This window comes from Eublepharis macularius, chromosome 5 (genome assembly GCF_028583425.1).
Source record: "Eublepharis macularius isolate TG4126 chromosome 5, MPM_Emac_v1.0, whole genome shotgun sequence".
Taxonomy (NCBI): domain Eukaryota; kingdom Metazoa; phylum Chordata; class Lepidosauria; order Squamata; family Eublepharidae; genus Eublepharis; species Eublepharis macularius.
In genome coordinates this window covers 99,745,663-99,758,419 of record NC_072794.1, presented here as the reverse complement: position 1 = coordinate 99,758,419, position 12,757 = coordinate 99,745,663, and the positions used below count along the sequence as shown (strand labels likewise).

Sequence of the window (12,757 nt, the reverse complement as noted above, 5' to 3'; positions counted from 1 at the left end):
TCCAAAATAGGAATGTTACCAAATTTCATTAACACGTTTTAAATTTTGAAAACTTAGGTTTCTAATATGGATTCTCCCCACCTAGGATTTCAACTTCTTTTTCCTGGCCATAGTAATGAAATTCAATTGAAATATTACTGTTAAAATCAATACTTTACATCATATAAAATGACCTATAATATAAAAATGGTATTAAAATTGTGTAAATATGCCTCAGAAGAAATAGATGTACTGAGACCATCAGCAACAAAAAATAAGCAAAGTGAAACAGTTCAAATAACAGAATACAAGAAACAAGCAAAAAAATCACACAAAACATGTTCGTGCATCCATATTCAAGTATTCATGGGAATTTTAAGCCCATTGATTTTAATCTGTGCAAGACAGCGCAGAAATCCTAAGCAAAGTTACGCCTTCTAAGTCCATTGAAGTCAATGGGCTTAGAAAGATTAACTACATAGAACTGCATTCCTAAGCAGTTTCAGTCTTCTCCATCCAGTAACTTCTATAGACTTTAGTGTAACTGCGTGCTTAGCACTGCACTATATGTCAGCTTTGTGTAGTTATGATGAATTCACGGTGAATCCTATTCCCACCTGGCCATTTTCTCTAGTACCTCTCTGGAGTTTCTCTACAATCACTATGAGTGTAAATTAAAAAAAAAAAACAGAAAAGTCCTGAGGTTTGATCAGAAATCAACCCAATAGGTTTTTTCAATTCTAGAAAAAGGACTACCTTTCATCAGAGGCATATTTAGTAGAATCTCATATTCACAAAGGAAATTGATGCCCACATCTAAGCTTTCATGAGGTCACCTGAAGTGATGTTTATTATTTTAAACATCTTGCACAGGGGCTGGGTTTTGACTGTGATCTGTTCAACATGTTGAGCACACTATGCTGAACCTGTATTCATAAACTGTTGAGAGTCTAGAATTCCACTGTACTTCAAGGAGGAAGCAAAGTAGTATTTGCTAAGCAGAAATACCCTGCACTTAGTAGAAATCTCTGTTTTGGATGAACATATTTTACCTCAGATATCTTTGTGGATGTTAACTTAATGGATGGCACATCAACAATAATTAAAATTATTATTGATAATAAGTATTTATTTATTTATTCAAAATTTCTATTCTGCCCTTCCCGCAAGCGGGCTCAGGGTGGATAACGACATATTAAAATACAATAAAAATTCATCTACATTAAAACATCATTAAAACAGCAGTGTATTTCTATTAATACACATTTTAAAAAGGATGGTGGATAGCCTTCACAGGGATGGTTAAGATTTTATACACCCCTTTTTTCAGGCCAGCGGAGGCCCAGCCTCAGCCATATGCCTGGTGGAACAACTCTGTCTTGCAGGGCTGGCGGAAAGATAGTAGGTCCTGCCAGGCCCTGATCTCAGCAGACAGAACGTTCCACCAGGTGGGAGCCAGGACCAAAAGGCCCTGGCTCTAGTCGAGGCTAGGCAGGCCTCCTTGGGGCCAAGGACCACCAACAGCTGTTTGTCTCCTGATCGGGGTGTCCTCCAGGGAATATATGGGGAGAGATGGTCCCGTAGATATGCTGGTCCCAGTCCGCACAGGGCCTTATAGGTCAATACCAGAACCTTGAACCTGATCCAGTACTCCACTGGCAACCAGTGCAGCTCGCATAAGATCGTGTTATATGTGCCTTCTTTGGCACTCTCGTAATAACACGCGCTGCTACATTTTGTACCAGCTATAATCTCCGAGTCAGGCTCAAGGGCAGCCCTGCATAGAGCAAGTTACAGTAATCTAGCCTAGAGATGACCGTTGCTTGGATCACTGTAGTTAAGTCATGGGTTGACAGTTAAGGGACAAGTTGCCTGGTCTGCCGCAGATGGAAAAAAGAGAACCTGTGAACCACTGTGACCTGTGCCTCCTCCGTGTATCTGGGATGCACAGAGTTGTTAAAAAGTAGCATTCTGCTAGTGAAATTTAGATACAACCTGCTGGAAATTTTAATGAATTATGGTATTTTCTGATAATTCATTATTCTAAAAATACAAAGGATGGCAAATGGAGTATTTGGAAGCATTTACTCTTCTGCATTTAATGTCCACATTCAGTCAAACAGAGTGAAAATCCCAAGTAGCCATAAAGAAACAAATGGCTCAGGAACATTGGCAACAAAAAGGAGCAAAACAGAAAAGGTCACAAAAGTATACACAACAGCTGAGTAATAAGAACCATTACAGATTTTCTTTTACACACCATTTGATAGTGTTCCATATGCCATGACTCTCTTGTCAAGATGAGCCATTAAAACTCCATAGGTAACCTGGCTTCATCACTGTGGTGCAGGATTGTAAGTTACCACAGGCCGAGTTTAGCCTGGCCTGGGAAAAGAATGTGCACGCCTGCTAATTAGTTACTCCTGGAGCCTGCTTGTTCCCAAGAGAAATGTCCTTGAGCAGCAGGATGAATCAGTTTCCATCTATCCTCCCTAATTTCTCATGCTAGCACTACCAATTAGCCAAGTATGCCCAGATTGGTCAACGGGCTTTGAAAAGATGGCTGCTCACAGCACTGGGGATACTCTCTGTTCAGTATTATTCTACTAGCATGTGAGAGGGGTTCTTGCCTCCATGCCACATCCCAAGATGACAAGATCTGCCTGGCATGGAGTGGACTTCCTTTTCTAATCCTGTGGGTAAGAGCCACAAGCCTGAGAGCTACATCAGAGATGCAAGTCAGCAAGCTTTTAATGTGTAGTTAGGTCCCTTTCGCACTTATGGTTTAAAGCACCATTTATGATTATTTGCCTCTTATCGCAGTGGCTTCGGCATGGCATTCCAACATTCCATACTATCCAAGGCAGTTTTGATTTGGTGTCTTGTTTTTCATTTTAGACGGGCTTTGAAGCCTCAGTGCAATTTCAGGCTTTCTGGGCTTTGCAATTCGCATCACACTTTTTTAACTGCGAGTATGCATAGTAAAGTTGCAGTGTTGGAAACCAACCAACCCCCTCCCTGTATTTGCTGATTGGGCTGTCCTGTGCCCACTGGAGAGGCAATTGGTCGCAGAGTTCTAGGGGAAACAAGTACTTTTTATGCTTCTTTGACTCTCATTTGTTTTATTCTTTTTAAGCCAGGCCAAAGGGTCCAAATGCTGCTGCCTTATTCCGTCTCGGTAGCTTCCCTGCTGCTTTGTTTTGTAAACTGCTGCGCAAAATGCTTTTTTAAAAAAAAACTCTTTGGCATTAGCAGAAGACACTGGGAGAAGCAGCCATTTAACCCTTCCCTGGCTTTTAAAGCCCTCAGGGAATAAGCAGCAATGTTAAGAATCATTTCTGGCTTTGAAAAAAAAATAGTGCTTGCATACCCAGTAGGAAGGAAGCCAACGAAGAAGCAGCCTTACCTCATTTTAATGATAAAAATGGCAGAAAAGGAGTTCAGAGAGCTGAGGAGGGTGGGAGTGGTTAATTCCGCACAGACCAATCAACTCCTGGAGAAAAGGAGAGGGAGGACAAGAGAAGCAGAAGGAGAGTATAGAGTTTGCAGTGACATTAATCGGACCAGATGTGACTCGACAGCAGCTTCAAAATAAAATCATGGTATGTCCACAGGGGGAAAAATCAGGGATTAGGCGGACAAAAATTGGTTCTGCATCCCATGACTACCTTGCAAGAATGGAACTCCTGCAAACATGGGAAACAGAACAGATACTGAAAGGTTTTAAAACAACAGTGTGAAAAGCACCTTAGATAGTCCTAGCCAGCATAGACAAGTGTTTTTTTTCTTTGTGTATTGCTTGAGCTTAAGTAGAGTGGTTCCTGCTCAGCATACACTCTTTGTAATCTGAATTACTTAATAAAGTGAAATATACTTTACCTTCTGGTGTCAGGACTCAGGAGCTGCTGACTGAATGTGTGCCCATATCTTCAGAGACGAACCCAGAGGCTGAAGAGTCTCAAACTAAGGGCCAGTCCCTCATAAGGTTACTAGGGGTCTCATGCGGCTGTTGTTTCAGTGCCTGGGAATGGTAACAGGGGCTCTCTAGGTCTAGACATCGTATTAAAATAGATGAGGAGATAATCATTCTCTTCATTCCTGGGTTATACTCGCCACTCTTCATATAGAAAGGTGCTTCTCCAGGGTGAGACAATAAACTAGGAAGGTTTGATTATGCCTTCCTGAGAGGAACTAAATTTATCAGTGATGATTGATGACCCATGATGTATGGATGGGTAAGACTATCAAAGCCCTGAGTCACCTGAGAATAGGAGAGTGGATAAGGGTAGCTCAGCAGGGTGTGTTACGGTGATTAATTCAGGAACTCCAGGGAGACCCTTTGTTTTAGGATTTTTATACAACTGCCGGGCATGGAAGGGCTGAGAGTTACCTCACTGCTCACATTCCAGTACTTTTCCATCTCCTGCCTAGCCAGGCAGCCTTTCTGTGTTTTAAACACATGAGGAAAGGGGCTTATGATATTGCCATATACATAAGCCTTCTTAATATCGTGAGGGCAAGTCTGACCATTAACAGAAGAGTTTTGTATGTGATAGCTAATATTTTGAATTGAGCCTGGTAACTGATAGGTAGCCAGTGAAGCAACTGTAGAATGGGAGTAATATTTGTTCTCCTAGCTCCTGATAGTAACCAAGTCACCGCATTCTGTGCCAACTGACGTCTCTGAGTTAACTTAGAAGGAAGACCTATATACAGTGTATTACAGCAGTCAAGTGTTGATATTACTTTGGCATGAATCCAGGTGGCCAGATGGGCTGTGTCAAGGTAGGGGGCCATCTTCCTGGCTAGATTGAGGTTGTAGAAAGTATTTTTGGAGCTTCCTTGCTTTCCTAGCAGTAGCATTAGATCTAGTATAATAATAACAACAACAACATTCGATTTCTATACCGCCCTTCAGGACAACTTAATGCCCACTCGGAGTGGTTTACAAAACATGTTATTATTATCCCCACAACAATAATCACCCTGTGAGGTGGATGGGGCTGAGAGAGCTCCTAGAAGCTGTGACTGACCCAAAGTCACCCAGCTGGCTTTAAGTGGAGAAGTAGGGAATCAAACACGGTTCTCCAGATTAGAGTCCCACACTCTTAACCATTACACCCCTAGGCTCTTAATTGACTCTGCAAGGGTCAAATGAACTCCATTGGAAGTGGCGAGTACAATGTTCTTTATAATCCCTGCCTTTCCAACAAGCATCAGTTCTATCTTGTCTGGATTCAGTTTCAATTTGTTAGCTTTCAGCCATTTGACCACAGCGGTCAGGCAGCAACCCAAGATTTCTACTGCATCCTGCAGTGATTTGGATAGTGAAATATAAAGACGAGTATCATCCACATATTGATGGCATCCAATGCCAGTATCTTGTCAAGATCCACATATTGATGGCATCCATCTCCTAAAGGCTTTACATATAGGTTGAATAATATGGGGGATAAGATTGTGCCCTGCAGAACTTTGCAAGATAATTCCCACTTTGGAAATAGCTGATCTCCAACAGCAATCCTTTGAGTCCATTCCATGAGAAACAATTTAAACTAGTCCAAGACTGGTCCACTAAAGCTACTAGTGCTGTCTCTGTCTCATAGCCTGGTCTGAATCTAGACTGAAAAGGGTCCAAAGCACTAGACTTACCCAAAAAGACCTGGAGTTCATCAGCTACTAGTTTGCCCAGAAAGGGCCAATTAGACACTGGGCAATAATTGACCGTGTTATTTTTGTCTAGAGATGGTTTTTTAATTAGTGGGCAGATAGCCACCTGTTTGAGTGGTCAAGGGTATGTGCCCTCAGTTAGTGACTGATTCACTATCAACCTCAAGGGCACATTTATATCGTCCTTACTTGATTTTAACAGCCAAGATTGGCAAGGATCCAGCACACAAGAAGTAGCTTTCACAAATGCCAGTATCTTGTCAAGATCTCTCAGTGTAACTGGTTCAAAGTGGTCCATATGTGAACCAGATGGTGTACTAAGTATTTCTTACACCTTATCTGTATTATATTTGGTATCTAGATCAGAGCATATTCACGCTATTTTGTTGGCAAAAAAAACTTTGCAAAGGCTCACAGTCTATTGTCTGTATTTGAGACTGTAAAGGTTTGGATTTAGGAGTCAAATGTCGAGATACCTTGAACAACTGGGATGGTCGTGAACTAGCTGATGCAAGGGTTGCAGAGAAATAACATTTCTTTACTACTCTCTTTGGACCTTCATAGGTCTTCCAATGGGCTTTGTAGCACATTCTGTCAGTTTCAATGTAAGTTTTCTTCTGTCTTTCTAGGTGTCTTCCAGCTCTCTTTAGGTCATCAAGCTCTGTGGTAAACCATGGGGCTGGCATCCATCCCAAGGGTCAGAGAGATTGGCAAGGAGCAGTGTTGTCAATAGCTTCAGTGAGCTTCGCATTCCAAGCACCTACCGCAGCCTCAATAGTGTGTGTGCCTGGAATCCTGAAACCCCCCAGGGCATTTTGGAATCTAAAAAGATCCATAAGCCTTTGTAGACAAATCATTTTAACATTTCCCCTTTTTGTTGGGCATTGGGGCCATTTTCACTTTTGCCTTCAGCAGATGATGGTCAGACCATGGTTCAGGCTGAAATTCCAACCCTGAAACAAGACTTTTTTTTAAACCTCAGATCATGTTAGTTTACAACTGAAGGGCTATACTCGTGATATAGTAAATTTATTTCCTCTAGCAGAATCATATTTCACTTATGTCTAGTCAAATTAAAAATCAACTGTCTTTCACTGCAAGTGTGATGGAATGAATTACTGGATGTTAAAGCAAGCAAGAATTATTAGAATTACTGGATTTTAAAGCAAGCAACAAGGATACTCCATGGCATCATTCATAAAATCATCCCCTTTGTCTTGTATGGGCCTTACGGCAGGTTTGCAGTGTTAGAAGGGCCTTCATATATCTCTGCTGGAATGTTCTGACCAATTGACACTTAGCAGGTGATTATTACTCCATGTGCATGATTGTGTGTAGGTACTGCTTACAGAAGAATAAATGCTTCTAAGCAATTCAAGTCTTGCCAGAAAACAATGTAAATATACTATGATATATCTTGGCAGACTTTAGTGACATATTAAATTGATGCTTCTCTAATTTCACCAACGGAAAGTTGTTCTTTAAAAACATTTGTGAATAATTGCTGTATTGTCAATAAATATTTTAATGGCTGTTTGCAAATCCTAAGTTAATATCAGCAAAGCTGTTTGAAGAAGAAACATTCTGTGTATGCTATTGTTGCATACCAAATTACCTTTATTTTTGAATGGGCTTATAGCCAAGACATGTTCCTTGAACATGGAGTTTAAAATACAAATGAACTTATGCAGATGCAAGCATGAACTTTGTGGAGGGCTGAAGGTTTGGCCTCAAGAGACAAGAGTGAAGTGTAATCTAAAGCTTCAGTTGCCCTTCCTAAATTATGTGAGAGTTATTTGGGCTCAGTTCTCATCTAACCTTAGAATTGTGGTCTGTCTTACTTTTATTTGAGTAACTGGACTTCTAGGTTGTCCCATTAGTTTTGTTTATTGTGACCACAGAGAGCTGGAGGTGCTGTGAGGTAAAGAATGGACTTATTAAGCAAGTTGATAATATTTTTTGTTGTTAATCATGTAAAGTTGATGGATTGAACAGGAAGAATTGCAGTGAGTGTCTTGAAGGCTCAGAACAATCCTTATACCAAAAGAATCACATTTTCTCTTGAAGAACCACAGTCACAGGTTAAAAAAAAACAGCCCTCCCCCTCCCTGATGGATCACATAACAACTGAAACTTCTTAACACAATTCAAATGTCAGATATTTCTGCAGAGATTTACTACAACCATTTCCTTGTAGTCCAAAAGGCACTGACACAGAAATGAACCTCACAACCTATAAAGTACACAAGGCATTGAAGCAGCAAGAATTTTCTCATGCATCAAGTGTTCCCTTGTAGAAAGTTTTCCTGCCCTTCTTGCAATGCACAGAAACAAATTCATTTAATACTATTCTCTTAGGCTGCTTCCACACAGAGGCTGTACTCAGGTTTACTGTCTAAACTGGAGTGGGTTTTTTTCAAGCATCCGCATGATGTCATTCCCTAATCATCACTGTCCATGTTTCCCACCTCTTTGCTATGATTTATCCCAAATTTGATTTGGTGCAACCTTCTGGGAAAGATTATAGTAAGGAAGCCTTTGCATGCTATGTGAATAAGAAGATGAGCATTTTGTAGATCCTGCTTGAAGTGGCACCATTTTCCTTATCCAGCCCCACCCACAGCTACTATTCCAACACCCTTTTTAAAAATTAGTCCTTCACATAGTGCTATAGCTTAATACTATAGCAATATGTCTATCAGTAAAGACCCAAAAGCCCTCCAGTGGTATGGGAAGGAGGGCAGCTGCAGAGGACCGAGGCAAGGAAACTGTGGACCATGAGGATGCAGTGTTGCCACTGTGAATACCTCTGTGTTCTCAACAGCAACAGTAGGAGCATGAAAGATTCTTGCTGTGTGGGTGCAGCCTGAGTTAGTGGCTGCCATGGTGAACAATATCCAGTGGCTGAATGACTGTGTCTTGAAGCATGCTGATCTTAACTGTGTCTGACTTCTCTGTGGTAATTGAGTATTTATGTTTGTGACTATCAATCACGCCAATTAGGGGAAATTAACTATTAGTGGCTAATCTGATATCCAAGGGCTGTGTGTGCTCTGTACACTATAAGCTCCAGAGGGTCATTTGCAGACACCTCACTGACAAATTGGAGCTCCCTAGAAGAATTCAACTGCCCGTTGTTTGTTGGCCCGTTTCAAATTTGATTGGAAATATAATTGAAATAGCATGAATGAAATGAATAAAAAATAAACATATCTACAACCTATTCAGGTCCATCAGCAGTTCAAGTGGAGATGGGAGAATGCCTGTGTCCAAGCTCTGCGTAACTTTTATTTCTCCTAGATTCAGCATAATGCATGAAGTTGATGCCAGAGCTTGCCCATTTCCAGTGCCTACTGCAGGGGCTCTGTTGTGCTTGAGGCTCCGTTGGTGCGTGAGCTGTTGGGAGAGTTAAAACTATGTGTGCTGTTGCCACCACTGAGCTCAGCAAAGAGGAGCAGAGATAAGACGGGGAAACAATGTGGGGAGAAAGAGGGAACATGAGGGTAGGATTAGTATTAGTGCAGAAAGAGTATATTGGAGTATATAGAGGGTGGAAACAGGTAACAGAGAAGAGTGCAGATGTACTTGTGGAATCTGAAAGTAGGAAAAAGGGGGAGGTGAAGGTACAGATACACCTGTGGGATGAGGAAACAGCTTTTGATTACCTTTCTAAGGCTTCTGATACAGCCCAGTTATTGAGGGTGGAGGTAGTTATGGAGTAAATGTAAGAAGCAAATTTATATATTTAATTTATGTTAAAAATGTGACAAAATGCTTTTCCATGGTTACTGTGGTAGCTCAACCCTCTTAAGTTAATACACATATTAAAATGGCCCTCAGAGTGATTTGTGTTGTACACCCCTGCTCTAGGGCAGCCTTCTGGATAACCTCTCAGCTACGACAGCACCACAGACTCGTGACCTCAGCCAGCTAGGCAGCAGAAGAAGAGAGAGGCAAGAGTTAGGACTTCTCTGGATGTGATAAGGAGAATATCTGTAGTGTCCTGTAGAGATTAGGGTGCTCCTGACACCTGCTGTTGTCAAGGCCTGAAAGAAGTTCAGGTAAGTTAGGGACAACCAAGGAACGGCAAGGCAGCTATATGTAAATTTATTCATATGACTTCCCTATTCATGTAGAAATAAGTAGTTGTTATTTTTTAATATGAGAGCTGAAGCCTTCCTTTTCTTCCACCATCTTTGACTTATATCATACATGCCATTGTTTGAAATATTTTTCTCCCCAGCTCACCTTCAGTTCTGGAATTAAAATGTTTCGAGGAGAATGGTGTTTCAAGCAGTGGAGTTTAGCAGCAAAGGAGAATAGGTTCAGTATGCTTCACATGTATACCTTTTTTGCTTAAAATTAGACCTTCCCCACTTTAATTTCTGAATAAGACAGAAATGTGAATAAAATGTACATGTGTGTCCTGTGATATCTAGTTTGACCCTTACCTTTTTGCTCAGAGAACAAAGAAAGCCATTGTTAGATGAGTTCAAAAGGCTTATTCTTCAAAGCCTGGAATGTTTGGTACCTAGAATGGTAACTCTTGCTTATTAAAGAAAACAACAAACATTATCTTATCAATTAGCTCCTGTCTTGTATTATATTAATGTTTGTAACTATTGTAGATTGTTTATCATTGTAAGCTGCCTTGAAGATCAATTGATTGAGGAGGGAGGAATAAATAAATATACTGCTAACAAATAACAGGAGATAAACTGCAACAACTAAAATGGTCAATTAACATACAAACTGCCCTGACCTGGATGGCTCAGGAGCACCTGATCTCATCAGATCTCAGAAGCTAAGCAGGGTCAGCCTTGGTTAGTAATTGGATGGGAGACCTCCAACAAAGACCGGATTTGCAGAGGCAGGCAATGGCAAACCACCTCTGTTCGTCTCTTGCCCTGAAAACCCCACCGGGGTTGCCATAAATCAGCTATGACTTGAAGGCACTCTCCACACATAATATAGAAAATATAGGCCTAGTTTGAAGGTTCTGCTGTTCCAACCAGCCTCTCATCTGCTGCTCTGAAGCTGCTGTGTGCTAACGAACATGTGACCAGGGTTGTGATTTGTTGCCCTCCATTAAGGAACAATTGTGAAAGTCCTTGATGCTTCTTTGATTTTTCCAGGATTATTCCAGCTGAAATCTTTTTCCCCTTGCCATTTCTTTCACTCTCTTCCTGTGTCTTTCTTCCCCTGTTGCTTTCCTTAACAGACTCTCTTCACTCCCTCACGCTTCTTGTCAGTTGCAATGAAGTCTTCATGATTTATGTATGCAGCTTACCCCTAGCAATCTGTTCCAAAAGTAATCTTTGTTAATTCCACCCCAAGAAAAATCACCCCTCTTAAAGTAGCATTTCTAATACATTTTTCCACTTAGCACCACTAAGGTGCCCATGCTTAAGAGGACCAAAACTGGCTTAATAGCTTCTGTTGTGCTTTCTTCCTCAGAACATTCCTACTCTGGGAAGTGTAGCAATAACCATGGTGCTCCATAATTGCGATGAGGTAGCGGTGGCTGGATTTGGTTATGACATGAACTCTCCAAACGCACCATTACATTACTATGAGAACATCAAGATGTCTGCCATTAAAGAGGTAAGGAACTTTGCGTTCAGTAAGCATTAGCTGTGGCAAGCTGTAAACCTTGATAGGTAAATAAATCTTCCATTTTAAAAGCCTCTGAATGCCAGGTGCCAGGGGGACAAACACAGAGAAGGGCTGCTGCCTTCGTGAGACATATAGAGACTTTGAGAAACAAGATGTTGTGCTAAATGGCCCCTTGATCTGATGCAGTTGTTCTGGATTCTGTTCTTATGTTATGCAAAATAATTCACTAGTGGCTCACTCTACATGGAGAGAAGTAACAAAGTACACAAAGCAAGTACAGTGTACTTGAAAGACCAATACAAATTGTCTAGGCAGTATAGTTATGCATTTCGTTTCATTTATCACAAAGAAGAAAATAAGATCAAGAGTATGTGTTACAGAAATGCTGTGTTTTTCTGGAACTGACAGCTAGGATTGCTAAACCTCTTCCCTTCCCTTGTGCATGCTACTTAAGTCATATTTACACTAAAAGGCAACATTGTTTTAAACAATTTAACTTACATGGCTTCCCCAGAACAACAATGGAAATTGTAGTTTGGTGAGGTTACTGAGAATTCTCTGTTAGCGGTCTTTATATCTCTCTTGGAATTATAATTTCCATAATCCTTTGGAGGAAAGCTGCAACAGTTTATACTACACATATATATTGGTATGATATTCACAGGAGTTCTAAAATGTTATCGTTTTTTTCTCTCAGAAGGGAGATTGAACTCAGATAAGGGATGTTTTCAGAGCGAAAATGGTTAAAAAAACTCATATAAAATCTTGCATATAATGAAGGGTTTTTTCCCTGTGAAAGTTAATAAATAAATCTTATGATCGCACTATTTATTATTTTTACTTCAGGAAAATAACATGACTTTGTTTTTGGACTAAACCATAAATACAGATTGCCAGATTTCCAGAACAGGTCAGTCACAACTGTATGTTCAAAGGGAACAGAATCGACATTGATTCTGAAGATGGTAGGGTGCACTTTTGTTTTCCTTTACTGCTAGTTAGCAGTGACAATCAATATATTCCATATCTGAACTTTTTTACTGTTTGCAGGTATTTATCCAAGCTTGGAGAGATAGCTGCTATAGGTTCATGTAATCTGTGCAACCCACCTAAACTTCAGACAAAAACAGCTGTTTATGGAAGCTCATATTCTTTCTGTCTAGTACACTTTTACCCTGCCTTCCTCCTAGCAGCTCAGGGTGATATATATATTTCTTCCTTCCCCACATGTGCTCTTCCTTGACTTCCAACAGGCTAGTCTTCAGGAGGCTGCACCATTGACACATTCTGCATCTGCATTGCCTACTGGTGGGATTTGTGGGAAGTGTTATTGTCTCTACAGCAGTGCAGGAGGTGACCAGTTTTTGTGTACAATCTGTAATCTCCTTTGTGTAAGTATTTTAGATTGCATCCTGGACTGCTAGTAGGAGGTCTGATGAATGAATTGCCTGCTCTTTGAATCCACATAGGTTTCCTTTTCCCATTATCAGCT

General features: G+C 40.7%; 1 protein-coding gene across 3 annotated transcripts in view; it reads left to right on the top strand.

Moving 5' to 3' along the window:
- The window catches only part of ST3GAL3 (ST3 beta-galactoside alpha-2,3-sialyltransferase 3), a 459,765-nt gene that overhangs the window by 423,771 nt on the left and 23,237 nt on the right, over window positions 1–12,757 (top strand). For all 3 annotated transcript variants that reach the window (XM_054979381.1, XM_054979379.1, XM_054979380.1), the window contains one exon: window positions 11,107–11,253. In XM_054979381.1, the coding sequence (XP_054835356.1) occupies window positions 11,107–11,253 (147 nt within the window). The remainder of the gene's footprint in view (window positions 1–11,106; window positions 11,254–12,757) is intronic.